Here is a 27,411-nt window from a genome sequence, read left to right as displayed (position 1 = left end):
TACCTTCAATGAAAATTTTCGAGCGGAATTTCCGCCCCCCAACCCAACCCCCCTCCCCCCTGGACAGTATATCCGAAAAACTCGTTTTTCGGGAGAAAAATCCTGTATCCAACGCAAATTTTTCAATTTTTCTGAACAGAATGACTAGATTTTAAAAATTAAATCGAAATTAGAGGTAATTTTCTTAAAACTTTTCGTGATTTGTAATGATTTTATGAACACAATGGTAAAATTACTGCTGGAGTAGAGCGAGAGCGAAAATTATTTGAAAAAATGGGTTCCAAAAACGAAAAAACGTCCATTTTTGCATGTTTCATTTCAATTTTCAATCGCATGTCCCCCTTCGCCCCTCCCCCTGGCTACGCCACTGTCTCTTGGCCACTCAGTGAAAATTGCTTAAAAAATGGCCTCCCCGGTGGCAAATCATCGTTTGCGCTTCTAATTGTTATCATCGGAAGCGCAAACGATGTATTTTTTTCAATCGTTTGCGCTTTTTACTAAAATTTCGTCAGAGTAGCAGTGGTTCCCAAAACAGCATTTAAATATTAATTTTTTGAGAATTATTTTCTGAAAGTTTCAGCATTTTTTCGTAGTTGGTGCTTTGTCAAGGAAAAAATGATTATGTATAGTTAAGTTCATAAAAACAGTTCTGTATTTTACTTATTATCAATTAAAAAAGTGCAACAACACAACGAGTAAAAATAACCAATTAAAAACGCGAGAAGATAAAAAAAGTGAATTAAAATTTGATATAAAAAACACGAAACTTCAATAAACGTACAACAAATAGAAAGTTAGTTAAAAAGGAACATGAAAATAAGTACCTATGCACATATTAAAAAATCCGAATCAAAATTCGATTAAAATCTAAAGTAGGTACTTAATCGTAGGTAACAAAAATAATTATTTGATATCAGAGGCCCTGTTCAAATAACCAACTCTTTTTGTAAATTCAAGGCGAGACATTTTACCCATTCTAGTTATTTATAAGGGAAGAGAAATGTGAGTAGGTAGGTACCTATTTATGGGACTCTGTTGAAGTGAAGAAATGCTTCTGTATGTGTATTGTGCAGGGGCGGATGGGGCACTTTAAAGTTACCGGGATTTGGCGCCGGTGCCGATGCGATGCCAGTTTTTTGGGGTGACGATTTGTGGGGGGGGGGGGGTTGTGACGAGGAAATAAAATCATGTGTACTTTTTTTTAAATTTTTTTACCTTCAATATTTTAGCCAATGTTGTCATTTTGAGGTGGGCCAAAAATTACAAATTTGTCAACTTTTGAGGGGAAAAAACGAAAAAGTTGCTGATTTTTTTTTTTAATTGAACAATTTGACAAAATTCAAATGAGTGTATTAGATTTATTTACTATATTAAATTAGAAGTTGTACCTATGCTGAATTAAGCCAACCTAAGTTGGTATGTATTTGTAAAAAGGTAAACAAAATTTTGAAAAATTTAGAGCTTAATAACCAAAAAATTGCACCTACACTAAATTGAGCCAAATAAGTTGAATAAAATAGGTATGAAATGGTGAACATTTTACCAGCGCGGAGCGAGGGCGAAAATTTTGGAAAATCCAAACTTGAAAGGTGTAAAAAAATGTTATTTTCATTACTGAACCTGCAAACTTTGGAGCAGATATCATCTTGGATTTTATTGTCGAAAAAAAAAAACAAATTAGCCCGAGCGAAGCGAGGGCGAAAGCTATTGAAAATTTTCATTTTGAGATGCCTAAGAATGAGATTTTTTTAATGCAAGTAGGTAGTTTATTTTTTGATTTTTTAAACTTTAGAAATATGTAGAATGATGTTTTTTTTAGGGAGTTAATTTTGAAAAAGAAAATAGAACAAGCGAGGGCGAGGGCGAAAGCTCTTGCAAATTTGTATTTCCAGGAGAGGCATAAAAATGATGTTTTTTCAATGTGAGGATAAAGAGTATTTTTCCGCTTTAAAACTTGATTTTTTAAAGGAAATTTTCATCTTGATTTTCAAAAATAAAATAAAACAAGCGCGCCCGAGCGAAGCGAGGGCAAAAGCTTCTGAAAATTTGTATTTCAAGAAGTAAAAAATAATGTTTTTCTTTCATCAAAGGTACAATTTTGGCGCTGCTGCGGCGCCGAATTCGAGTCAAAATCAGCGTAAAAATTGGCGCCGAAATCCAATTTTTACCGGGATTTTTCCCGGTTCCCCTTATGGCCCATCCGCCCCTGGTATTGTGTACTTACACCTTCTACATAGTAGGTGCCTAGATGTTACTAACAAGTTTGGGAACCCCTGCTTTTCAAAAGCGCAAACGATGTATAAAAGCGCAAACGATTAAAAGCGCAAACGATTTACGAAAAGCGCAAACAGTTAACAGCCTGCCCGATATATTGATAACATTTCTTAGGTACATATGTATATTAATGATGATAAACTAATCAGTAAGTAATCTTTATTCAACTAATTCAAAGTGATTCTTCAAAGATTCCAAGGTGGAAATTATTTTTGTTATAATTTCATATTGAATCGGTTGTATATCATTCTCTCGCATCAAGATTTGCCGTAGAAGGTATGTACATACATTACACATACCTATAGATACTAGGGTAGTTCTTAGCTTGATACCTTATTCTGTTCAGTAGGTAATTAGGAATTTTTAATATCAAAATTAAAATTACAAGTTTGGATTATTTTTCAATTATTAAAAATAATAATTCGAGTCGTAAAAAATACTCTAGAGCACTCAGTTTTCCTTCACAAAATAGCTCATTGTGAAGAAAAATTGCAACTAAAATTTTCTAGTCATAAAAATACATTTACCTACGTATTCCTAAAACTCTCGTATAATTCATATTTCATGGAATTTGAATTTATTTGAAAACCCCCAATAAACGAAATTCCACAAAATTTTAGTTTATAAAATAACAAAATAAAATCAGAAAAAATTAAAATTCTTGTAAAAACTGAAATTTTGAATTTTATTTTGTACCAAAATTGACAATTTCAATCTAAAAACAACTAAAAATTGTCAAAATCGAATATTCGATACAAAAATTAACAAAATTAACAACATTAATCCCCCCCAATCTCTTTTGATTAGTCGTAGATGCCGATGAACCAGAATTCGAAATCGTCGATCGGATCGTGCGGATGGTGGAACTTCGAATTTTCCAAGCCATCCCCCGGACAGGCCCATAGGATAAAGGGAAAAGTCCCCACTAAGATTCTCACACCATTACTCCTATCATATTGAGCGTATGACATAGGAAGAAAAATGGCGGAGAAGAAGAAAGAAGAAAAACAATAACATAACTCGATTATGACTATAGCCTAATTATGTTTAATTGTTATTTTTTTTTATTTTCTCTCTAATATTTTTTCCTATATTTTTTTTTCTTGTTTGTAAACTGAACAGCTAATAGTCGAATAAAATGAAAAAACTACATAATATCCAAACAGACTCATTATTCGAAAGTCTCAACACCCCAAATAGGCTCTTTCCAGGTATTATGGAATTCGCGAAAAAATCGATTCTTCGGTCGAAGTCTGGACTTTGTAAAAATCACTCTTTTCATTTTTTTTGACCGGGAAGGGGAAAAGGAAAATTTCCATTCCAACATCTCAACTGATACTCAAATCGAAGAGTAGTTCAGTTGAGTTTTCATATCATTCGGGGTAAGTAACTTCTTTTTTCGTGGCACATGGTGATATTAATTCAAGAATACAGGGATGTTAGCAGATCCCTCAACATATCAAATGCCATTATAGTGAAGCTAGGGTAAAAATTTCACGCTCAACATTTTTGTTTACACACATTTTCCGCATATTTCGCATAAGTAACGTTGCAAAAAAACGCATATTTTTAGAGTTTTTTGCAATAATGAGCCTAAGAGACTACAAAATGATTTTTAATTTCAAAAAATCGCGATAAAAAAATGAATGCAAAAATGAATACTTACTACGTCAAAAAATAAACAAATTTTGTTACGATCATTTTTTTTTCTTTCTCTAAAATTTGAAAAGTTTTTGAAACTCAACAATTTTCGAATTGCTAAAAATTTCGTTGAATTTACAATTTTCGAGCAACAAAAACTTTTTAAATTTTAGAGTAAGAAAAAAAATGATCATAACAAAATTTGTTTATTTTTTGACGTCGTAGTTATTCATTTCTACATTCATTTTTTATATCGATTTTTTGAAATAAAAAAAAAATCATTTGTAGCCCCTTCAATTTGCAAGCTAGGCAAAAAGTCATAACACGTAATTTTGTTCATTTTTCAAAGTATGTACTACCGACCCGGCGACCCCGTGGTCAAAATTGGATTTTGACTCTTGGATTTTGAAAACATATTTTGTTACTTCAATTTTGAAGATAGGCTACACCTTCACATAACCTTTTTTCTTAGTCGTACCCGGTTGTGTCCATGCAAATCTGAAGTTTGTACCACCACTTCCCGGACACCCAGTATAGAATAATACCAATTCGTCGAACCAGTATAGGTACTTGATAATATGTACATAAATCAATAAATATTTATCGTCCTACAGCTGGTGATAATTGTTCATCCTTTTAAGTAAATTAATTATTTGTTGGGGGTTCTTTTCAATGTTTATTAAGTAGGTACTTAATATTGAAGGATCATTCATGTTAAGAAGATTAATCTGAAAGTTTTAGGGAAAAAATTCAGCGAAATCACGTGAAAGTATAAGTACGATTACTTATTATTGAAATGAGAATTCACAAGATTTGTTGCTCACTGTCGGTATGAAATTTTTTAAAACCATTTTCTTTTTGGCGTGACGAGAGTTGATATTCGTACTTACACATTAGTAAAGGGTACACTAAAAAAAGTTATCTTTTTTGTGGGGGAGGGAGGGTTTAAAACGTCATGTTTCCTTTGGGAGTAAACAAGACCAATTTTCAGATGATTCACGAAATTTTGGAATCGATAGTATGAGCATCAAAATTCCAAAAACTTTCAGATCATTTTGTTTACCTATCTATCATTATGATTGGTCAGCATCGCAGAAATCTGAATGTCACCTGATTTTTCCCCAGTATCATTACGAATCACTCCAAAAGTTGCAGAAATTAATTTGGGCTACCAACTCGCATTATCATTCAAATCGATGGCGGATAAGGTACCACGAGAAGTTCCCGTCTAAAAAAAAAATGCACGTAAAGTCTCCTTGGATGTTTTTTGCTTGAAAACTAAACTAGATAGAATTGTTTCCGAGGTTTTTTTAGTCTGCTCAAACATATACATAAATGTAAAATCTTCAAAATAAGTATTTTAAATTGATCAATTTTTCTCTTCGTTTTCCCAAGTTCTTCATTCACGCACTTTTGGAGTGATAACACTAATGCTACATAAAAAAATTACAGGAATTGATTTAAATTGAAAATTATTAATGAGTTCATTCATTTTGTCACATTTTTTTGAGGTGTAACCTCTTTACTTCGAGGGAGCAATCGTCGAGAATTCATCAAATTGTTTCCCTGAATTTTTAAAAGTCGAAGTAGTGTACAAAATCCGAAGATACCCATGGTACATGGTAGTGGTTAATGGTTATATGTAGCAAAGTTTAGAAAGTAAAGGTTTATTTTTCCTGTTTCAGGTGATTTGATTATCTGGAATGGTTCCGTGGTTCGACTTTCAAGTGTTACTGGAAGACAATGAGACATAATGTTGGAAGATATCCCATGTAACGAAGTGTAGACGTCTACAAACCATCTACACCACCATCTACACAATTTTTTCGCTAAAATTGCAATGTTGGCGAAAAAATTTAGCGAAAAAATTGTGATTCTTTTGGTATATTCTCAGGCTAATGAATCCCCCCCTCCCATTAAAAATTTTCAAAATTTTCTCTTTTTTTTAGTAAACATCGACATGTTACATCCACCGGTCGATGTAAATGTCGATGCTCTACAAATCAATCCACAAAACATCGACTACTTTTTGAAAAAAAATTCCAGAATTAAATGAGTGAAAAATGACGATGATATGTGGATGTATTTGTTGATGTTGAATTTCACATCGACACCAACATGGACATAATCTGCTTCGTCGTCATTACACCGGTAGTATCAAAGTTTAGAAGGTAAGGGTTTATTTTTCCTTTTCTATGTGATTATTTAGAATGTTTCAACTTTCAATCGTTAGGTACTGGATTAATATTAGGAATAGGAATATTGTTTACAGCATCAATTTGTGTAATTCAATGGACATTGTTTTAAACGCAGAAGAAGAGCTAGTAAGTCTTACATAGATGACAAATGACAGTATAGGTACTTGTTCGATTTGTCAAGTTCCAAGACTTCATCATCAATTCAATAATTTTTTTCGCAATACCGAAAATTTTACATAATATAGAACTATATGTGTATGTAGACTACTTCGTTATTTCGCAGTGAAAACTCTTGAGAGTCATCCGAATAGAATTTACATCTGCTCTAGCAGTCACTAACTTTGAAGTAAGTTTAGGTACTTATACAGTTCGCTCAGCAAAGTCAGCAAAATTAGCTATAGGTACATACAGTTAATTATTTTTTAAATTTTTTCGTAATATGATAATCAGACCTATTTATTGTATAAAAATCTGACTCGTCAGAAATTGTTAATTTTGAGCTTAAAACTCGAGAAATGTCGACATTTATGTACCATCTCCCCTTTTCGAAAGTAAAACTTATCACATCCAACTTCGTCAAACAAAGCTAAAAAACTGCGAGGGAGCATATTACTCAGGTCAGGTCAGTATAAGTACTGCTTTCCTATTCCAGAAAAAAATTTGGTATCAGTTGAGAATAATAATTTTTTTTAGACCAACGTCTGAAATGCTAGAAAAAACTTGGATAAAGGATTTAGACGCTGCAAGCTGCTATTTTTTAATTTTTATCTTTCATAAATTGAAATATTCCTCGGTTGCTTTTTCAGTACCTATTATGTGCGACATACCTACGTCTTTAGAACATACTTTTTTCTGCATTAGAGCACCCAAAAACTTGGTACCACGACCCGATTAAACTGTAAAAATTAAAAATATGAGTATTCATGACAGTAAGTTAACAAGATATACCTATCAAAGGTACGTGTAAATAGAAAACGTACAATTTGGCCCAGTTTCTAAATACTAAGTCTGGATTCTTGGTAATGATCAGCTAGATACAGATAAATTGCATCACCAATTATGTGGCATGAAGATTTCATGTACGTATAACTTTGAGGAAAGTTGCAGGAGGATCTAAAAACATACGAAGGGTCTGGCCAAATAAGGGGGTGAAGTCGGTCCCCACTCGTAGTTTATGTTGAAATATACCTATAGGTACCTACCTATTTATATCATCACCTCATTGAATTTACCAGCGAAAGCGCTGGGATACCTATCAATATTTTGATAAGATAGGTAAATTGATTTTTGAGGTTTTTTACATTATTAGGTACGTAGGTAGGTACTCGTACTTCGACTTGACCTATCAAAAGTTCAGATCATTGTCGTAATAAATGGATTATCATTCTACTACATGTTTACAGAGAGAAATGAAGGAGGGAGCCGTTGACGTTGGGGAAACAAATAATCGTTAAGTTTTTTAAATATTTATCGCCGCAAACTCAGAAATTCACACTTCCATTGAGATAAAAACATACCCACAAATATATAAAGACTTTTTTAAAATAAGTAGAGCATCAGGTGCTCTTTTCAAGGGTGTACTTCGCCAAATGCAAGCAATTCCATGATGTGTCAATTCCATGTGATACAAAACAAGAGTTAGTGGAGAATCAGGCTGACAGTTATATATTCAATAAAGAGTATGCTGGACCGCCATTTTCTTCCTAAAGCGCATTTTTTATAACTCGATAACTAGGACATTTACAAAAGTTTTACAAGAGTTCATTTTTGTAGATAATGAAAAAAAATGACCAATTTTGCAAAAATCTTGAAGGTAAGGTAGTAAGCTGCAAATAGTTTTAAAATCAAATGTAGGTATGTAAATTAAGTAATCCTACCGATTAGTAATATATTATCAAAATTTGGGAAAATTTTGAAAATTAATATTAAAAAGCATAATTAGCCTATTACGTTTCTAGGGAGATAATCGGCTACATTACTTTCCGCCCGCTAATCGCTCGGTGGAAAAACTAGCGATTATTTCCTTTCTTAACGTAAAATATTGCATGGAATTAGGGAGATAAAGTGATTTTCAACTATTTTAAACCTCAAAATAGTTGAAAATCACATATCTCCCTGGTTCCATAATCTACTATTTAAATATTAATTTTCGAAATTTTCAAAATAGTCAAAGTTTTTAAATTTTAAAGTCAAGGCCACGAATTAAAAAAATCTTAACGTAATTTTATAGTATAGATACTTAAAATATTTACATATGTGGGCAGCCGGTGTGAAGCCCTAAGCAAGTGCATCGGTTGTACCTCGAAGTCCCCTCCCCCTCCATCATATCCGGAACTATGTAACGCCAGGAGAATAACTTCAGTTGACCCCCCCCCCGCTTAGGCTCAAAATTCTCCTCTACAACAACTAATCACAGAGACGATTTGGGGCCTTTGATCATGGTATGTATGGTCAATTGGTCATGTGTGAAAACAACACCCTCGTATGAATCGTGGTGGATAACCTGTCTCACTCCCCCTCCCACTCTCCGAGCTTAGATCTAGGATTAATATTGTAATTAGTAATATAGGTAGGTATGTATAATTAGATTTGTCTCCTAGATTTAAGTATGTAAATATTTTTCAAAAATAAAAAACTTCCACCGCCTGGTGAGTGTAGGGACAAAAAAAAAAAAAACTTATCTACTTAGCACTAAAATTTAACGAAGAAAAATCTTCATAGAAAAACTGAAAACTCACCTCATTGATGTACCCGTAGCATTTTGAGTTTCAAACTCGCCCAAGATAGAGAAACGTCCGTGGTGTGTACGAAACGAAACTTCGCGTAATGATCTGAATGTTAATTACCTACAGAACATGAAATATCAACTCGAAATATTGGTTATCAAAAAATGATAAGTATCTAAGCATCCTCATTCCTAACTTAATTCTGTAATTGATGATAAATACTAATACGAGTAGATTGAATAAGTAAATATCTTATAATTGATCTAAAACGTAGATTTATCTAACTTTTAATTTTAGAAATTAAATAAACCTTCAATCTCCACGAAGCTAAATGTTACATATACAATGTAACAGATCTCATAAATAAACCTCATCTCTCGATCATTTTACAGGTCGGTAGTCCAGTAAAATTAGCGTTTTACAAGTATACGTGGAAAAGTGGCGAGAAGCTGAATTTTGATATAGGTACGGCCTACCTGTCCAAACAAATTCCCTGCAGGCTTCCCCCTTTTTTGTGGTTGTTTTCTTGCATTTAAAGAAGATAACCTTATGAAAACAAAGAAGTTGAGCTATTCAGGCACACTGTCCTGTATTGAAAATTCAAATGGTATAAATGATTGATTTTACATTCAACGCCCTAAATCCGAATATCTGGGTGGTAGTTTGAAATTTTGATTAGAACCGCCTGAAAAATAAACTTTCAAGTTTCAAAGTTGAACTTTTTTTGATGGAGTTTTCACAAGCTACTTTTTTTGGCGAGCCACAAAATTTTGAAAATTGTATCATTTGCTATTGACTATTACGTACCTAGTTAAAATTATAATGGTTTTGAACCAATCCTACACAAATTTGATATCATTTCAGCCTTAAATCTAAAAGAAGCTGAGAAGGGGAGCAAAATCAGAAAACGAGGTTGTCACGTGCCGTATTGAAATAGGTACTAATAACATAATCAAAACGTAATTTATTATAAAACAATATTCAAAAATATTTAAAATCACAGTCGGTCAATAAATCAATATCGAAAATAATTCAATCAAATTACTGCGGTGGCCATATTTCTTTCACTTCTTCATGGGCTGATTCTGGCAACCATTCTAAATACTGTTCTAATAAATCTGTTGACAAATAAATAAATAAATAAATAAAACATCTAAAACATGAATAATTTTGATACATTAGATTTGGAATTTTTTTACTCACATTTATCATCTGATTTCCAACATTCCAGCAGCACATCTTTAGAATATACTTTTTTCTGCATTAGAGCACCCAAAAACTTGGTACTACGACCGATTAAACTGAAAAAAAATTAAAAAGTGTGAGTATTCATGACAGTAAGTTACAAGACACTTAATCAAAAGTAAGTAAAAATATGTAGAAACTTACAATTTGGCCCAGCTTCTGAATACCGAGTCTGGAGGAGATAATAAATGAGGAACATATTCTTGAAGTGCTGGACAGACTTCGCCTTGGAGGAAATATTGAGCGAACCATTTGTATCGATCGTCTCCTTCTGGATATTCTATTTTTACGACAGGTAATTGCCAACCACTTCGACCTGCGAATTGAACATAATGTGTGAAAAATCGATTGGATAGTAATTTTTTTAAATCGGAGAACTAAAAATTCTAAAGTTTTTGCTCCTCTTTCTTGTCTAACTAAAGTCGAGCAATTTTTTTACACGTGAAGGAAATATTGAAATTGCTTTTAAAAATTCAACTCACGCAGCCAAATTTACAGAAAAAAATCTATCATTTCTTCCATTAAATTGGAAGTTTTATCTCACCGAAAAATCATCAATAGCTACAAAATATTGATTAAAATTCAACAAGTGCGAAATAATAATCCAAATCGAAAAAAAAATTTTGAAAAAATTTTACACAGTGATTCCAAAAACAGCCAATAAGTTTTGGCCAAAACTTGACTTCAAAAATATTATAGTAAATTTTCTCGTATTGTAGAAAGTGTGTAATGTACAATCCATGAATATAAAAAATGTATTTACCAAACGAAGAAGTAACATAGCACATCACGCGACCGGTAGCTTCTTCGTAACAGGGCGGAGGGTCCTTCAAAGGTTCAGAAATATTACACAGTGGAGCCGCATACAAGGGTAACCATTCTGGTTCAATAGCAGTTATCCCTGGAAAATTATTTCAAAACAAAAATAAACATTAGAATTGAAATAATTTTTCCAGATTATCGAATTAGCTCCGGCTGTTTTTATTCTCTACAATTTGCAATTATTATTTTTAAAAAAAAAACTCACCTCTAGCATATAGTTTATCGTTAATTTGATACACTTCTTGATACACGATCCATTCAGGTTTGGTTTTCCTCAAAACCGAAGACGAATTTAGGAAAATAACATCGTTGATATCTGCAATCCTATACGCAGCCTTTTGCGCCGATAAACCAGCTTCTTTGAGCTCGGCCGGAGTCAATTTATACGCCACTTGGTCAACCATACCAGACATGATGATCTGTCTGAGCTTACGAGCCTACGAATAAATAAAAAACGTTACTAATAATCCCCTAAATAACACACAACGAAAGAACTTTCAATATGGACCTGATCATCGGTCGGAGGCTTCAAATTGGGATCAACTGATAAATTTAAATCAGGCAGATTAGCGTTCAGCTCATTGGTCAATTGAACTCGTAATTTACGCGCTTCAGTAACCGCTTTGTAACGAAGACCGTGCTCGGAACAGAATGTCTCCATGTTACCTTTAGTGCTAGCGTGTTCGGCGCTTCCTAAAGCGGTCAAAAGGACCATTATGTCACCCAGTAACAATTTATTGCCTCCTTTAGCCCAAGTTTTCCAAATTTTCACGAAATTATCTTTAGCCTGCAGCAAGAATTCTTGAACTGATAGAGCAGCTACGATGGTAACGGTGTAAGGAAGTAGATCGAACTGTTGACTGAGACAGAGCATTTTCGCGAACCTCGGAGATACCGGAAATGCAGCCATTGATTCGCCCAAAGATGTCAATCTACAACTCCATTCGTCTGCGAAAATAAAATATATAGGTTAATAGGGAAATTCGCTGAAAAATGTTTCATTTGTGAAGTCGATCACGACTTACCTTTTAGACGAACTGGCTCTTTAAGAGCTCCCAAAAGAGTTAACCGTTTTTCAGCCACTTTCAATTGAGTTAAATCAGGAGGCGAAGGGAAAGGGAAATTCACCACTCGATCTATTCGTAACGATTTCATCTGCAAGATCAAATCATCTACAGGCTTACGTTGAATTTCAGGAACGCTCCATTCTTCGAACTCGTCATTAAACACAGCGGATGAATAAAGCCTGAAATTAGTTCAAATAATTAGATCGATTCATCATAAATATCTTCAGAAAAAATGATTATTGGAATTTTAATCAAACCTGTAACTATGTCCAGCAGAAGTACGTCCTGCACGACCTGCTCTCTGATCAGCTGACGCTTTACTGGTCCATTTAACAGCGAAAGTAGTAACTCCGGTGATTTTATCGTATAATCGGACTTTCGTGCGTCCGCTATCCACAACGTATTTTATTAAAGGTATCGTTAACGATGTTTCAGCCACATTCGTAGCAACTACACATAATCTGCATCCTTCAGGAGGCGGTTCGAAAACCTGAACAACGAAATTATTACGTTTTATAATTCTGTCATCGATTATGTTCGATAATTCTAATACAAAATCTACCAACCTTGGATTGTTTTTTGCTATCCAGAAAAGAATACAAAGGGAGCACCCACATTGGCTGGAAAGTACCACCAATTATAGGTTCATCTGTAACGAACTCATCGTCTAATTCTTCATCATCTTCTTCCATATCGTCATCGTTCGGTTTGGTAGCGTAACTAGAAACGAATCGAGATATTGAATCGATACCGAACAACCGAAGTTTTGAATATTTTTAGAAATTAATTTTAACTCACTCTTCGAGATTGATTTCGGGTAAGGTACTTTTGTTAAGTTTTTTCAATTTCGTTTTCAATGTTTTCCTGTCACTTTCATCGTCACTTTCTTCGACTTCTTGGATGTCTTCTTCATTCGGTTCGTTCTCTTCGGGGTCTTTTTCTGCGGAGTCGTTACAATCTGATTTCGATTCTTCGGTGGGTTTGTCATCAGGTTTAGAAGTATCTGAATTGATGGCTGCTTTTTTCTTATCAAAACGGTAGGGAAACGTTTGACGTAATTTTTTCACCAAAGTGTTTACTTCTTGTTGTCCTAAAAAAAAAAAAGGTGAAAAATCAATAGAGAATTATTATTCAAGCAATAATCAATTTTCAAACAATCATTCGAATTGAAAAAAAAATTATCGGATAAAATACGATGAAATAAAACCAAACCTGTTAAAAATATCAAAATTCCGCCTTCCGGTAATTGGGTATGAATTTTAACAGCTTTTCTATACGCTTCTTTCATATAATTTATAGCAGTTCTTTTATTGAAATGAATAGTAACCGGATATTGTCGAGAATCAACCTAAAATAAAAAAATTTTACTTTAGAATTCATTAAAGGAACATTTGTCAGATAATATTCGATAAATCACGTACTTTAATAACCGGAGGAGGAGCTTTGAACAATCGAGTATTTTCAGTAAATTCACTAAGACGTAACGTGGCACTCATTATGATCAATTTCAACGGATCACCTTTTTTACGCCGGAACGGTGCGATTCTTGAAAGTAAACCGATCAGGATATCTGTGTAAATGCTACGTTCGTGAGCTTCATCGAGAATAATGACCGAATATTTACTCAGCATGAAATCCTACGAACATACATCGATTTAAATTTAAATTTAAAAACAAATAGAATAAAAAAAATCTAAAAAATGACTCACGTTTTGAATTTCTTTCAGCAAAACACCATCGGTCATGAATTTAATTTGCGTTTTAGGTCCGGTATTTCCTTCGAATCTAATCAAATACGAAACAATATCACTGCCTAAGTTTAATTCTTCAGCTACACGACGTGACATTGAAATGGCAGCTACTCGTCTAGGTTCAGTGACACCAATTAAACGACCATTTCTGAAAATAATTACACCAGAAAAATATAAGTAAACGGTTTCAAATATGAACAAGAAACTAAAACATTTTATATTCTTACAAAGTATATCCAGCTTCGTATAAGAATTGTGGTAACTGAGTAGTTTTTCCACTACCAGTTTCACCAGCGATCACTACAACATCGTTATCGTGTATAGCTTCCATGATCACTTGTTCTTCGCCAATTATAGGTAGCTTTAAACGAACACGTTGTATTTCAGGAAGTCGATCTACTGATACGAAAGTCTTCGTAGGTAGTTTCAATTTATCTGGCGTAGCTGTTATATTCGATTGAGCTGGTCGAATTTCAGTTTTAATTTCAGCTTTATTATCCGCTGATTCAGACACAGTTTCGGTTTCCGATTCAGAATCTACGTTAATTTCTTCAGGATTACTTGACTGATCCTGGACATCGATTATTTCAACATCGTCGGTCGTAGAATCACATTCAATCGGAGTTTCTGATACAGGTTGTTCGTTAGTTTCATTTTCATTTTCTTCGTCGTCGTCGTCTTCTTCAGATTCTGAGGACTAAATATTAAATAGAATAAATAATCGAATAATTTATAATCGTACGATGAATATTACTAATACCGGAACTCACCGAAAACCCAACAATATTAGGATCAGTGATTTTAGACTTTTCTTGCTTCGTTTTTCTACGACCTTTAATACTGTGAAGTTTGAGCTTTTTCGTATCAGATAATTTTACTTCATTCGGGGTATCGTCGCTTTCTTGGTAAACTCGTTTGATGCCTTTAGTTTGTACTTCGGAAATTGAAGTCAGTTTACTGAGTAATTCCGGCGTGCCTTGTACTTCGAGAAGTGATTTTAATAATGCCGCTCTCTAAATGAATAATAAAAACGTGAATTTGATGATAGAATTATTTTAAGGTCAAAAATACATTATCTAATACCGAATCAATCTACTTACATCAACTTTTTTCTTCTTCTTTTCGACTACTTTCTCTAAACGTTTTCTCTGTTTCTTCGATAATATTTTAAAAGGTTTAGCTTCGGTTCGTTTTACAGCTGATGTTTCCCTTTTTCTAGATGGCAATACGAGCGGATTTGATTCATCGTATGATTGCGCACTGCCATCGATTTCAACCGTGATCTAGACAATATTACAAAGAAAAATGAGTGTCTAAAATATATTCTAAGAATGTGAACGAAAGAAATGATTATCTCTTACCTCTTTTGAAAAACTATCGTCGGTTTTTACTTCTACGACTTCTCGAGCTTTCCAATTGAAACCTTTTTTACTTTTTCCCATTTCTACCTATTGATGTTCAAAACGTTGATTAAAATTCAAATCAAGTAAGTAAATTCGACCATAACGACGAATTCTTAGCAAATTATTGGAAAAATAAAAATCGAGTTTCCTTTAATTTTCAATCAGCAATCAATCAACTGATAACAAAAACACGTGCATGCGACTAGACAATACCACCTATAGTAAAAGGCCTGAGCGCTGAATCCTTATCAGCTCTGACGTCACCACAAGTAGATGACTCGATTGTGTTTACCATTTGAATTTTAACGTATGTTTAAATGGCGAATTCGTGAAATTGAGTAAAACTTTCGTTAAAAAAGTTAATTAAATTATGAAATTCAATTAATATTTGTCATAAAATGTGTTCTAGTAATGTGGTACTGATGTTTTCAATTACAGATGGTGTTGGTTTATTTGATTTGTGTACAAAAATGAATTTTTTGCGACTCGTTTGTGTTGTGTAATTTGAATGAATAGTGATGTAAACTGTAGATTAAAATGAAAATTAATGTGTACTAGTGTGTTGTACCGGAATGATGTTGTAATGAAATAAGTAGTTAGTGAACAATGCAATCGCATCAAGTTGGAGAAAAATCTACAATACATTTTAATTTTCAAATCTACTTCTTAGACCAGCCATGCTAAAGCTGCTATGATGGATAATGGATATTAAACTAGAAATCATCAGTATCTCAAACCAATTGAAGCAGCTTTAAATTCCAAAATACTTAGGATGGATTTCAACAGGCATAAATACAATGTTTGCAAAGAATTTCGAGAGAAATCTCCGTCATGTATGCAATGTTTGGTGATCGTTTCGTATACCTTAGTCTTTGAGTTGGAGATTATGTTCGCGTATATTCGGTAATATTTACAATAATTTGTATGTGTTGTACTTCTTTGCTATATTCCTCATTGTCAGCTGTCATCCTCCAGAGTTTTTCTTGATATTCTTTTAGAAATTAGATCATAAACGAGTGTAGTTCTCATCTTTAATGATAAAAACAGTGTTGATTATGAGCTTATATTTACTTATTTTTCCATTCAAATCATTCCCTCTTGATCTCAAATTGATTATTAAGTATCAGAATGTGATTCAAAACGCAAAATAAAATGTTCTCAGTATTTATTTCGTTCTAGTGCATTAATATTTCATTCATTTCTATAGTGTTATCGGAGTACATACTATCTATTAGTGATGACGTCACAAAACAGCGCTCAGGCCTTTTACTATAGGTGGTATTGGACTAGACCATTTTTTGTCCCAGCCTGGTACCATGTTCAAATCTCCATTAGTATGTTAAGATTCCACTAGACTCGCTAGCGGGGAAACAAAATTTTGAAAAAATTAACTACTTTTAAAAATCAGTGGACATGTCACTCAGTCATAGCCTATTGTCATTGTCACTTGTCAGTATTGTCACATTGTCACATCTATGATAATCAGGATTCAGGACTGAAATTCGCATCCACTTGGCATTGGCAGTTGGCACTTATTTATGTGAGTAGTGAGTACCTAGGTACCTTCTTTATCTTTACAGCCCTTCGTTTAAAACAATTCTTCACTTCTTCAAGCGACCATACCACATTTATGTCTTCTATTTGTCGGTGTGTTTTCAATTTACAACAATACGTCTGACAACATATAGCGACAACATCGTGATGGAAGGATTAATGCCTGAGTCTGGAAATCAGAGACGCGTCTTGGTGTCGAAGTCGAAACTCATCACCTCAATGAAGTGTTCTTTGATTGACAAATACATATATTTTGGTAAACCGAGGACAAATCAATCATCTCAGCAAAGAGCCACTGACGTTTACCAACATATTGTCAAAATGCTGCTGAATGATCGGAGTACGCTTCCATTCAATTGGGAAGAGCACGCGCTAGTTGCGAGATCGATATTGATAGGAACAGGATTTGATCCACACCATCTTATCATCATCCAATTTGTAAACGAAAATACTGAAGTGAAAAAGACGATGACATTGTATTCATCTGTAAATCATGAAATTTTCAACAATATACCGGCGGATTTCAACAGTTTTTGCGAGAAGCTTTTTGAAATATGTAAAAAAACAGCTTCAAGTCAGCCCAAGCAAAATAAGCCATCGCCAATGGTTGCCCTTTTTATCTACTCGCCATCTTACCACGAAGTGTTAAATTTAGTTGAAATGGGTATTATTGAGATCAAATTAGCGCTGACGAATCTTTTGTGTAAGCTTGGCATCATGATGAAAGATGATAAATCATGTAAAGTGCAGGCTTTTGATCCTTTCTGGATATTTCCAGATGAAGAATTCGTCAAACGTCATGGCTTTCGTGGACTAGTGAACGAATACAAACAGAAATTGAAGAGCTGGATAGTGACTGACGATGAAAACGAAGCTCTAATCGCTCAGATTAATATAACTAAAGCATTTGATCGTGACTTTTGCAGAATTGCAGAGAAATTCGCTTTGAAATATTTACCGGAACGTGAAAAAAATGATGACAGAATGCTACGTATCATGTCTCGATACACATATAATTACGAATACGGTGAAGAATAATGTTTCTTCTTTTTTTGCTTAGGTATAAAACTTGTTACGGAACATAATAATATCAAAGAAATGTATTTATTCAATTTATGAATTTTTCAACTTAGTATACGTGATTATTGGATTAAATGTTTGAAATTTTGTAATCATTTTGTGTTTGAGTTTGTCCAAATTTTTTGATCTTTTATTCATTTTTTTTCAATTATTTTCATTTAAACTCATTTTTTTCTCATGTTCTTATTATTCATTTTTTCGATTTTTTGTTATTCATTCGCTTTTAAAAAATTTTCAATGTTTCAATTTTTTTATTTTTATTATTTTATATTTATTCTGATGTTTGTTTACAATTTTTAATATTCATTTTCTTTCTTTGTTTTGTATTCATTTTCTTAATTTTTTTTTTATTTTTCTCCTCTTTTCTATCTTATTCTTTCATTTTCATCATTTTTCATTAATTTAAAAAATTTTTAACTTGAAAACTTGAGAAACTGCGGATGAAAAAGTTTCAAAAAATGTCAAAGATTGGTTTTACAGGGGGGGGGGTCCTTTCGTCGAGTGTCATTTTATTTCAAATTAATGTTCACTTTTGAGGAGTTTAAGCTTCGGCAAATGAATAAATTTCGTAACTTTCCCAATAGCAATCAGCAGTACTATAAAACGGATTGTCAATTAAAGACAACTCATTGAAAATGCGAACAATTCACTCATAATTTCAATTCTAGTTTAATGAGGTAGACTCGTACATATACACAAAAATTAAAAATCAACTTAAAAGTACAATAGGAACAACAAGTAACGACTATGAATGCTAGCAAAAGTGAAATACAAAGTGGTTAAATATCAATTTCGTAAACATTCTACGATTAACGAATATTGCCTAAAAATATCGCAGTAAAAATGTTGCTTTCAAAAAAAAAAAACAAAAAAAAATCACATCGTCGTCCGTACAAAAAACACAATTGCTCGAATAAATTTAAAAATCTTAAATTGACAAGTACGCATTTATAATTTTGTACATAGGTAGGTCTAGGTACGTACTATAGCTTTAAAATTTTTAAAAATCAGTGTATACATTTTCATTACGCCGGGTATTGAAGCCACAATTCTGAATGATAACGAAATATCATAGACGCATTCACGAACTAGACGACAATTCCTTGTTGAATTTTTCAAATGATTGTTCGATCAATAAGAGTATAAATTTCGTGAATGTTTCATTTTTGTTCGTATCACGAGTCATTCGTATGGCGGAAAAATATCTACAAAACAAAAAAAAACACAATAATTAGGTATAACAAATAGGTAAATAAGTTGAATAACTAAAACGCACTTCAAAAACGGATTACTTTAGTTGAAAATTAAAATCATAAAATTCATTCTTTTTCATAAGCTATACTCATCTGAAATTCTCCACTTACTCTTGTTTTGTATTACATGGAATAGACACATATGGAACTGCTTGCATTTGGCGAAGTAAACCATTGAAAAGAGCACGTGATACTCTTCCATTTCCATCACTGAAAGGATGTATTACCACTAAGCGAAGTTTCGCTTCTGCAGCGAGTAGTAACCGTTCTTCAAAAGTCTGCGGATTTTTTTCGTTCAACCAGGCAATAAATTGATTCATCAAAGTTACAACTTGTGTATGACTAGGTGGAATCGATATGCTACCATCCTTCATGCGAATACTCACATCGTGGTCTCGAAATTGACCAGCGATTTCTGGGTGTTCATATCGCATCACATGGGCATGAATAGTGCGAATATTCGCCTCGGTAATTTTACCCAATCTGAAATATCAACCACAATCATACAATTAGATATTTGTGAAATTTCAACCTGCAGGAATGAGCAGAAAAAAATCTGGCCAAGTAAGGGGGTGAAAATCGGCTCCCACACAAATTTTCTTTCTAATGTCCTCAGACGATGTCCTATAGATGAGAAAAAATTCTCCACAAATTTTTGACCCCCCCCTCACTCCAACCCCTTCATGTATTTTTAGTCATTTTGTTGCTTTATTTTGACAAATTTTTTATTCTAGTAAAAATGAAGGACAATTTTCTTTCTCTGGCACAAAGTTAAGTTACATCTTCCAGAGAGATATTCGCGATATTCACCCCCTCCTCATTTTTAGTTAACTTATCTTTCATGATTTTTTTGTCGTTTGAAGTTTTCAAACGTGAAAACCCTCAATAAAGCAAATAGGTACCATTTTTTGAAAATCATTGAAGAATTTCTTTTTTTTATGTAGAATTCTGCTAGCCATTCAGTTTTTTCAATTTTGTTGTTTTTAGGTTCGAAAATTTCAAAAATCTATTTTAAAAATCCTTATTTGCATGTTTTTTTTTCGAAATGGAAGTGTAAATTTCCAATGACCCCCTCCCTCCTTCATTAAACCCTGTAAACATGTATTAGAAAGATGGTCCTTCATTTATTAAGACTCTAATATGAACTTTTGATAAGTCAAGTCCATGTACCTACTTCTAAAGTTTAATGTAAAAACCTTATAAATCAATTTATCCGATTTCATCCCCTTCTTTGGCCAGATTCTTTGTATATTTTTGGATCCTTCCGCAAACTATCTCAAAGTAATAGGTACGTACTTGAAATCTTCAGTCACATAATTGGTAGCAGCTATGATGCAGTTTATCTGTAACTGATCGTCACCCGGAATACCTTCCATCATCAGGGTATGTCGCACATACTGAAAAAGCAACCAAGGAATATTTATAAAAATAGGCCTATCATATTAGGAGAAAATTTAAAAAATAATCAGCTGTAGCTGATTTTGCTGAACGAACTGTAGACTTACTTCAAAGTTAGTGACTGCAAGAGCAGATGTAATTCTATCCGGATGACTCTCAAGAGTTTTCACCGCGAAATTACGAAGTAGTTCTATATTACGTAAAATTTCCGGTACTGCGAAAAAATTGAATTGATTATAAATTTTTGGAACTTGATAAATCGAAAAAGTATATTTATGTCATTTATGTGAGACTTACTAGTTCTTCTTCTGCGTTTGAAAGAATTCCATTGAATAACACAAATTGATGCTGTAATAAGCAATATTCCTATTCCCAATATTACTCCAGTAACAATTGAAAGTCGAACCATTCTAGATAATCACCTGGAAAAAGAAAAATAAACCATTACTTTCTAAACTTTGGTACTACATATCATCTTCTGATTCAGAGACATTTTGTTGGACTAGCTGTTTGGAAAAAAATCATTATTATCTGATTTTATACAGTTTTAGCAGGCTAAAAAAAAAAAGATTTTGAAAACAATTCTATCTAGTCTATTTTTTTTCAAGACGGGATCTTCTCGAGGTATTCGCCTCCGATTTGGACGGTAATGCAATGTTGGTAGCCCAAATTAAGACTTTTGGAGTGATTCGTAGGAAACTGGAGAAATCGGAAATCGCGATACAGGCTCCAGAATGGTCAGAAATAGTTGAATTCGAGTCCAGAGGGTTTTCATGTAAAAAATGATTGTTTATTCGTACCAGTTTCTAAAATCACTCTACGAACTGACGTTTTTAAACATTCCATTTTACGTACAACTTTCGAAGAAATTAAATATACTCGTAGGTAATAAACTCTCCAAACCCTGTATTTTAAATTTAACATAGGTACTAAGATGGAGGAAAAGTTATTTCAAATATTTGAATAAATCCTAGCAGCGCAGTGATCGATGAAATTGACAAAAATCGTGCAACTGTTCTTCACAATTAAGTTTCAGCAGTTTTTCTCAATCTGACTCTAACGTTACACTCGCCTAATTTTTGTTTCAGTTTCCCTTCTCGGAGGCAGCGCAGTTAGCCTATTGTTTAATCGATAATAATATTTAAATTTTTTAAAATGAAGTAGTGAACAGCAATGTTACCATTATTTGTCAGTTATTTATAGACTTATAAGAGCCATCAGGGGACGTCTGCAGATACGATTCCGAATACATAAACTTTCGAAGGATTCTAATGCTCTGAAAATACAATCTAAAATTAGGAACATTTAAACTCAATAATCATGATTAATTAAATGCGAATCGATCATTACAATGATCGCAAAGTAAATCAATGCTACTAAATAATATCAACTTAATCGTGTACTTACATTTTGACCAAATTATTCTCCAACTTCTCGAGATTTAAAAGAATGCTAAATATATCGATCGAATATCTTCGACAGCTGGGTTAAAAAAATGTAAAAATATTAATATGTAGAGCGATTAGTTCTGGGCGCCTATTCTTGAAATTCTTTATCCCTGTTATTTGTGCAATTTGAGTTATCCCAAAATTGTCGTTATTAGTGTAATCTATGTTATCTAAAATTGGTATTCTTGAAAAAAAATTTTAACGAAAATTTTGCGTGCTAAAAATAGTTTATAAAAGCATTTCTTTTCACCTCTATAAATCCTTACAACATTTTTCACTTTAATCAGACCCAAAACTTCAAAACTGGAGTAAAAAATTGATTTTAAGCTGAGCTGAAATTTCTAAAATTCAAGATCTCCTTAGCTTATCACATTTTCATTGGACAACTCCACTTTCTGCACTGAAATTTTCTCTTAGCCAACTGTCTTTACAAGAAATAACACTCATAACGTTCATAACGACACCTTTTTGATCTCGCTATCCGCGCTATTTATTGCACAGATAGCGACAGATAACCCACCATAAAGAATTTCAAGAATACCCCTATACAAAAAAAATAACACAAATTGCACGAATAACGGGGATAAAGAATTTTAAGAATAGGGGCCCTGATTGGTCAGCGCCTGGTAGAAATAAACTTCCACCAATCAGGTGTTCAGGATGAAAATAAACATTGCATTTGGCGCATGCGCAGAACGTTTCCTGGATTCTCTGCTCTTCGAAAATGTTCGGATACTTTCGGAACTCGGAATACCTTACCTTCGTTCGACTTCATTTTTTCAGCTTGCTGCTTTTAGCGCGTTTTTTCAATCTTATTCGTCTCAGATCTCAGTTCTCGCTGTGTGGTAAATGAGTTGAAGAAAGTTATATTTTGTATTGTCCGGTTTTGATTTAAAATTTTCTATTCTTTCGATTATACGCATACTAGAGGGTAAAGATATTACGTTATTTTACGTTACGTTGTTACGAGAGTTCTAAGGTAAGTAATACCTATTTAGTTATCCGGCACCGAAATCATGTCGGTATCATTTTACCTAATTTAAATTCTTTTAGTTTATGATTTTGTTCAATTTCACAGTTATTATTCTACTCGTATCATTTAGTAAATCATCTTAGGTTATTTCAGAATTTTTGACCGTAGCTACGTAGAGTCTTGTCTGTGATGCAGGACGTTTTTGGTATCGAAATTTATATTTGTAGCAGACTAAGCAGGTTAACGTGTTTTGATTGGAAAATTATTTCCATCTCAGTTCTGATGAGCTAACAGAATAGTGTTTTTTTTCTAACGATACGTTTTCTCATTGTGTTTTGCGTGATTGGCATTTTTTCGACGCTCGAACGCGTACATTCATCAAAATTATCGTACTGCAACTTGCAAAGTTGAATGCAAGATAATTCACGTCTCAGGACGATACCTTGAAAAAAAGAGCATTACGTTTTGTCATTTTATTGATGCTGTTGTTTTGAGTGCGAAGTGTTACTTATCTCTCTATTTTTCCCTTCTCAACATGTTATCTTTTATGTAACTTTTCGTGTAGGTATAGGTATATTTTTACTCTGTCGATTATTATGTGATATACGTGTACGTTCAGTCCACTTTGAAACGTGTTCGTATTAGATATCGTTTATTCGTTCTACATTGCATTTGGAAAACTGTGACTATAAATTACCCAGAGGTTTAATTGAAAGTGTTGTTGATTTTCAGTTTCTCTAGCTCATGCTACAAGATGGGTCACTCTCGATATTATACAATTGCCCGAGCAGCATTCGGAATCGGATTAGTTTTGTTATCGTCAATGTACTCTGTGAATTTATGGAATGACTTCAAGCGAAGAAGAAGAAGTTGTAAGTATCATCAATCACGTCCACAAAATAGGTATTTGAGTACCTATTACGAGTGGTTTTTCATCTCAAATTTAACACTTATTTTTTCTTCTTTAGTACCTGAAGTGATGGCGAGTATTGCAAGCCTGCACAAACGTGCTAAAAAAATTCTGGCGAATCATCCTGAAAGAAAGAATCTCGCTCTTGAAGAAACGTTCCAAAAGGTAAATCGTAAAGAATTTTCATTTTTCTAGATTGAACGGAGGTTTTGTAAAAGATTTTTTTATATGCGATGCCTATTATTATGTACCTACTTATTACTTGTGTTTTACGAACTAAAATCCTTCATTATGTTGCTTTTTCAGTATGCGCAGCATACCTTAACGATACCTCAGGATCCCTTGCCTGAATACGACCGCCTAAGAGTTGAATGGATGCGCAGTGCCACGGATTATGTAACCAACGACTTCAAGTAAGTAAATTTATCGCCACTTCGCTGCATAAGCAACTACGACGAGCTTAACAGCGTATTGAATTTTTGAACCTCTACGTTGATTGGTTCGCGATTGCGGCGAGTATAAAATTGCCAGGTAGTTGTCTACAAAATTAAGCAGTAAATACTAAATAGTACCTAGTCGCATTGTTTCGTTTTTATTCTGTTCGTTGGTTAGGGTAGGTACCTATAATATGTTTATTACGATGTTAATTTTTTTTTCTACGTTGTTGAGTTGATTTAAATGCAACATATTGTGTCCAAAGTGAGCAAATACCAACGATTACTTACTACAAGTGCATGAGTGACAAGATTCATTTTATAAAAGCAAAGTAGACTTAATTATTATATCTCGATGTTTCAGATGGGGTCAAATTACTGACGGACAAATACGCAATGTACACACTCGTTTAACCAGGTTGGAAAATCCTGAAATTTCCGGGGACTACAGAACCCATGATTTGGTTCACGAGAGTTATGGGGAGATGACCGTTCCTCCCCATCATGGTGAAATTCTACGATTAATGGTCGAATTTTTAGACTGGTGGAATGCTCAGCCACTTAATTTTGAAAATAGAATACTCATAGCTGCTGAAGCTAAATTACGATTAGTGGCGATCTATCCGTTCGCTGATGCAAATGGAAGAACTTCGAGAGCGATATTTGTTGGACTTTTACGTCAAGTGCCCGAGTTCCCATTTGTAGTGATCCCTCACTCATTAAGACAAAGGTAAATGTAGTACTTATTTGTTCTCTTTGTACTAATATATCTGTTCTGGGGTAGAGTATTGTAATAGAATAAGAAAAAAGATGAAATTTTCGAGGCTAACCCTCAAATATACCGTTATCAATTGCCTAGACAGTAGACACCTATTAAAAAGGGTAGGATCGAGTGGGAGGTACATACAGGGTGCCCAGAAATATCGTGAACCCCAAAGAAAGTTTTCCATTAAAAATATAGGTTGGCAATGTGAAATAGATGCATATGATTGGTGGAATGTTATCTCTCCAGCCCAACAACCAATCATTCACTGTGACCAACCGAAATATTCAGTAGAAAACTTTTTTAGGGGTTCACGATATTTCTGGGCACCTTGTATAAATGAGACGAATTATCAAGAGTATACCTACTTAATTTTTACTGGACTGATAGATAGCAACAATTGAACTTACCCTCGAAACTCGTATTCGTCTCCAAGAAGTAGGTAGGTAGTGATTAGACCACAACTTCCTTTTTTGGATTTGACCTTCGAAAAAACGTTTCCCAATCCCAACTTTTCAGAAATGATAATATTTAACTTACAAGTGAACAGTCTTTGTATTAGTTTCGGACTTTGTATAAAAACAACCTGCACAAAATTGTCTAAAATTACGACTTTGTACAAAAATGATGCGCATATTTTGTGATTTGTAGCATTTTTGCTGTGCGGTGTTCCAAATTTTATTGTTCTTCGAGCTTTGAACAAAATTAGCTGTACAATCTGCACATTGTTCAGAAAAGAGCGTGCTTTTAGGGAATTGTATTAGGTATTTTGGACATATAGCACTTACCTAACATATTGATATAAGTATTTTATGTTGAGTTAATTTTATTCATTGTGTATTTTTTCAATTGTAGCTATTTCACTGCTATAAAACTGCATATTAAAACCGGTGAGACAGAAGTGTTCGTTAAATTTCTGGTAACGTTGGTCGAAGAATCGTTTCAGGATTTCATTAAAGAATTATGTACAAACAAATTAAAGTATGTAAGTATCAATCAATTTCATCCCATCTTCTCATACCTACCTTTTTTTTTTTACTTTGGATAGGTTTGTCTGTTATTTGGTCAATTATTGTGTTGTTTTCTGACCAATGTGTCTTGAATTTGTTTTAATTTAATTTTATTGTTTTCTCATCTCACTAACTCGCGTATGAATTTAATTAATACTAGTTCTTTTTTTCATTATAATTTGCAGAAGATTATCTCTGAAAATAAACTCGGTGCTAGCGAATAGATGAATTGTGTGCACCAATCTCTGGGCGTTTGGGCCAAGGCTGTGTATCTGAAAATTTAATACTATACCTAATATTTATATTTATTTACTGCAGATTGTATTAATTTTTTTCCTCTGCATCTTTTATTTATTTTTTTATGCTTACTATATTTACAATGCATCGTTTTAATTTTTCGTTTTACTTTCAGTCATGGCTATGTTTGTAAACTTACATTGCATTCTATACTATACGTGTATTTACAATACCTACTTCGTTTTAATTTGCCTTATCTTCTACCTACATTTACGTTTTCTCTCTTTTTTCATTTTTTTAAAGTCAATTTATTTTACTTTGAGTCATGGCTGTGTACGTAGACTGGCATTACATACCTATATGCTGTATTTTCATAATCATTTTAATTTTTTTACTCCATTTTTCTCATTTTTTTTTTTTTTAAATTGAGTCAGTTTATTTGTACTTTTAGTCATGGCTGCGTTTATAGATTTACATTGCGTTTTATACTCACTAAATTTATGATACATCGTTTTAATTTGCCTTATCTATTACCTGCATATCTGTTCTCTTTTTTTAAAAGTCAATTTATATTTATATATTTTTCAGCCATGGCTGTGCACGTATATGTTACAATGAATACATTACATGCTATATATTTACGATGAATCGTTTCATTTTTTTTTACTCATAAGAAGATGCAATATTCCATACATGATTTAATAATGCTCTATAAACGAATGTCGAATGTCTATCTAGTCTTGCAAAATGTGACATTCAGAATGCATTTTTACATTTTTTTTCTCGTTCAAATTCGATTAAACCGAATTTATAAATATTGATTTTTAAACAGAGAAGTGAGAACACCTTTCAAATTTTCATTTATCGGTGTCTATCTAGGCTTAGGTTAGTTCAAAAATGAGTTGAAATGCAGTTGAACCGAACGACATCGACAGTCTTTTTTCAAAGAGGTATGTAGGAGTAGTTCGCAGGGGAAAATTCAAATGCAGTAGTGGCCAGAGCTCGTAAAGAGGCAGTTCGAAAAGAACAACAGCTCAAAAAACAGAAGCAAGAAGAAGACGAATATTGGCGAAATGATGATAAAACAGATACCGAAAAAAACAGCAACGTAAAGTAAGTCTTCAGAGTAAACTTCGTCATCCAAAAGGATGAAAAAAACTAAAACAGCCAGAGAAGAAACAATTAAAGCTGCAAAGACTTTTCTAGAAACATAAATTAATTACC

General features: G+C 33.3%; 4 protein-coding genes across 9 annotated transcripts in view; 1 reads left to right on the top strand and 3 right to left on the bottom strand.

The window, feature by feature from the left end:
- Nucleotides 1-8,948, bottom strand: part of LOC135833207 (membrane-bound lytic murein transglycosylase B-like) — a 161,087-nt gene extending 152,139 nt beyond the window's left edge. For all 3 annotated transcript variants that reach the window (XR_010556422.1, XR_010556421.1, XM_065346899.1), the window contains exon 1: nt 8,852-8,948. The gene's annotated coding sequence lies outside the window, so the exon portion shown is untranslated. The remainder of the gene's footprint in view (nt 1-8,851) is intronic.
- Nucleotides 8,949-9,788: 840 nt separating this feature from the next.
- On the bottom strand, nt 9,789-16,419 carry kz (putative ATP-dependent RNA helicase kurz). The gene is made up of 17 exons (XM_065346869.1): nt 15,086-16,419; nt 14,825-15,007; nt 14,495-14,737; nt 13,952-14,421; nt 13,683-13,872; nt 13,395-13,610; nt 13,186-13,321; nt 12,772-13,063; nt 12,540-12,693; nt 12,231-12,463; nt 11,932-12,152; nt 11,415-11,854; nt 11,112-11,343; nt 10,848-10,985; nt 10,229-10,400; nt 10,043-10,140; nt 9,789-9,957 (listed from the first exon to the last, which is right to left on the bottom strand). Exons 1-17 carry the CDS (start codon nt 15,164-15,166, stop codon nt 9,881-9,883), a joined length of 3,576 nt encoding a protein of 1,191 aa, XP_065202941.1. The 5' UTR covers nt 15,167-16,419; the 3' UTR covers nt 9,789-9,880.
- Nucleotides 16,420-18,411: 1,992 nt separating this feature from the next.
- LOC135833196 (protein adenylyltransferase FICD-like) lies at nt 18,412-22,467 on the bottom strand. 2 transcript variants are annotated; one of them, XM_065346874.1, is made up of 8 exons: nt 21,820-22,467; nt 21,593-21,688; nt 20,710-20,834; nt 20,520-20,626; nt 20,311-20,411; nt 19,401-19,497; nt 19,126-19,292; nt 18,412-18,966 (listed from the first exon to the last, which is right to left on the bottom strand). In XM_065346874.1, the coding sequence occupies exons 3-8, from the start codon at nt 20,819-20,821 to the stop codon at nt 18,843-18,845; spliced, it is 708 nt and encodes a 235-aa protein (XP_065202946.1). In that variant the 5' UTR covers nt 20,822-20,834; nt 21,593-21,688; nt 21,820-22,467; the 3' UTR covers nt 18,412-18,842. The 2 variants fall into 2 exon arrangements, with proteins under 2 accessions (XP_065202946.1, XP_065202945.1); XM_065346873.1 differs by having other exon boundaries at nt 19,126-19,497.
- A 185-nt stretch (nt 22,468-22,652) lies between these two features.
- On the top strand, nt 22,653-26,835 carry LOC135833194 (protein adenylyltransferase FICD-like). 3 transcript variants are annotated; one of them, XM_065346870.1, is made up of 7 exons: nt 22,653-22,839; nt 23,566-23,705; nt 23,802-23,908; nt 24,050-24,156; nt 24,542-24,907; nt 25,796-25,925; nt 26,136-26,835. In XM_065346870.1, the coding sequence occupies exons 2-7, from the start codon at nt 23,588-23,590 to the stop codon at nt 26,172-26,174; spliced, it is 867 nt and encodes a 288-aa protein (XP_065202942.1). In that variant the 5' UTR covers nt 22,653-22,839; nt 23,566-23,587; the 3' UTR covers nt 26,175-26,835. The 3 variants fall into 3 exon arrangements, with proteins under 3 accessions (XP_065202942.1, XP_065202944.1, XP_065202943.1); XM_065346872.1 differs by lacking the exon at nt 22,653-22,839 and adding an exon at nt 23,079-23,394; XM_065346871.1 differs by lacking the exon at nt 22,653-22,839 and adding an exon at nt 23,079-23,467.
- The last annotated feature ends 576 nt before the right edge of the window (nt 26,836-27,411 follow it).

Source organism: Planococcus citri, chromosome 1 (assembly GCF_950023065.1).
Source record: "Planococcus citri chromosome 1, ihPlaCitr1.1, whole genome shotgun sequence".
NCBI classification, from domain to species: Eukaryota; Metazoa; Arthropoda; class Insecta; order Hemiptera; family Pseudococcidae; genus Planococcus; species Planococcus citri.
Note: the sequence above shows the minus strand (reverse complement) of the source record. Positions and strands in the feature narration are given on the sequence as shown.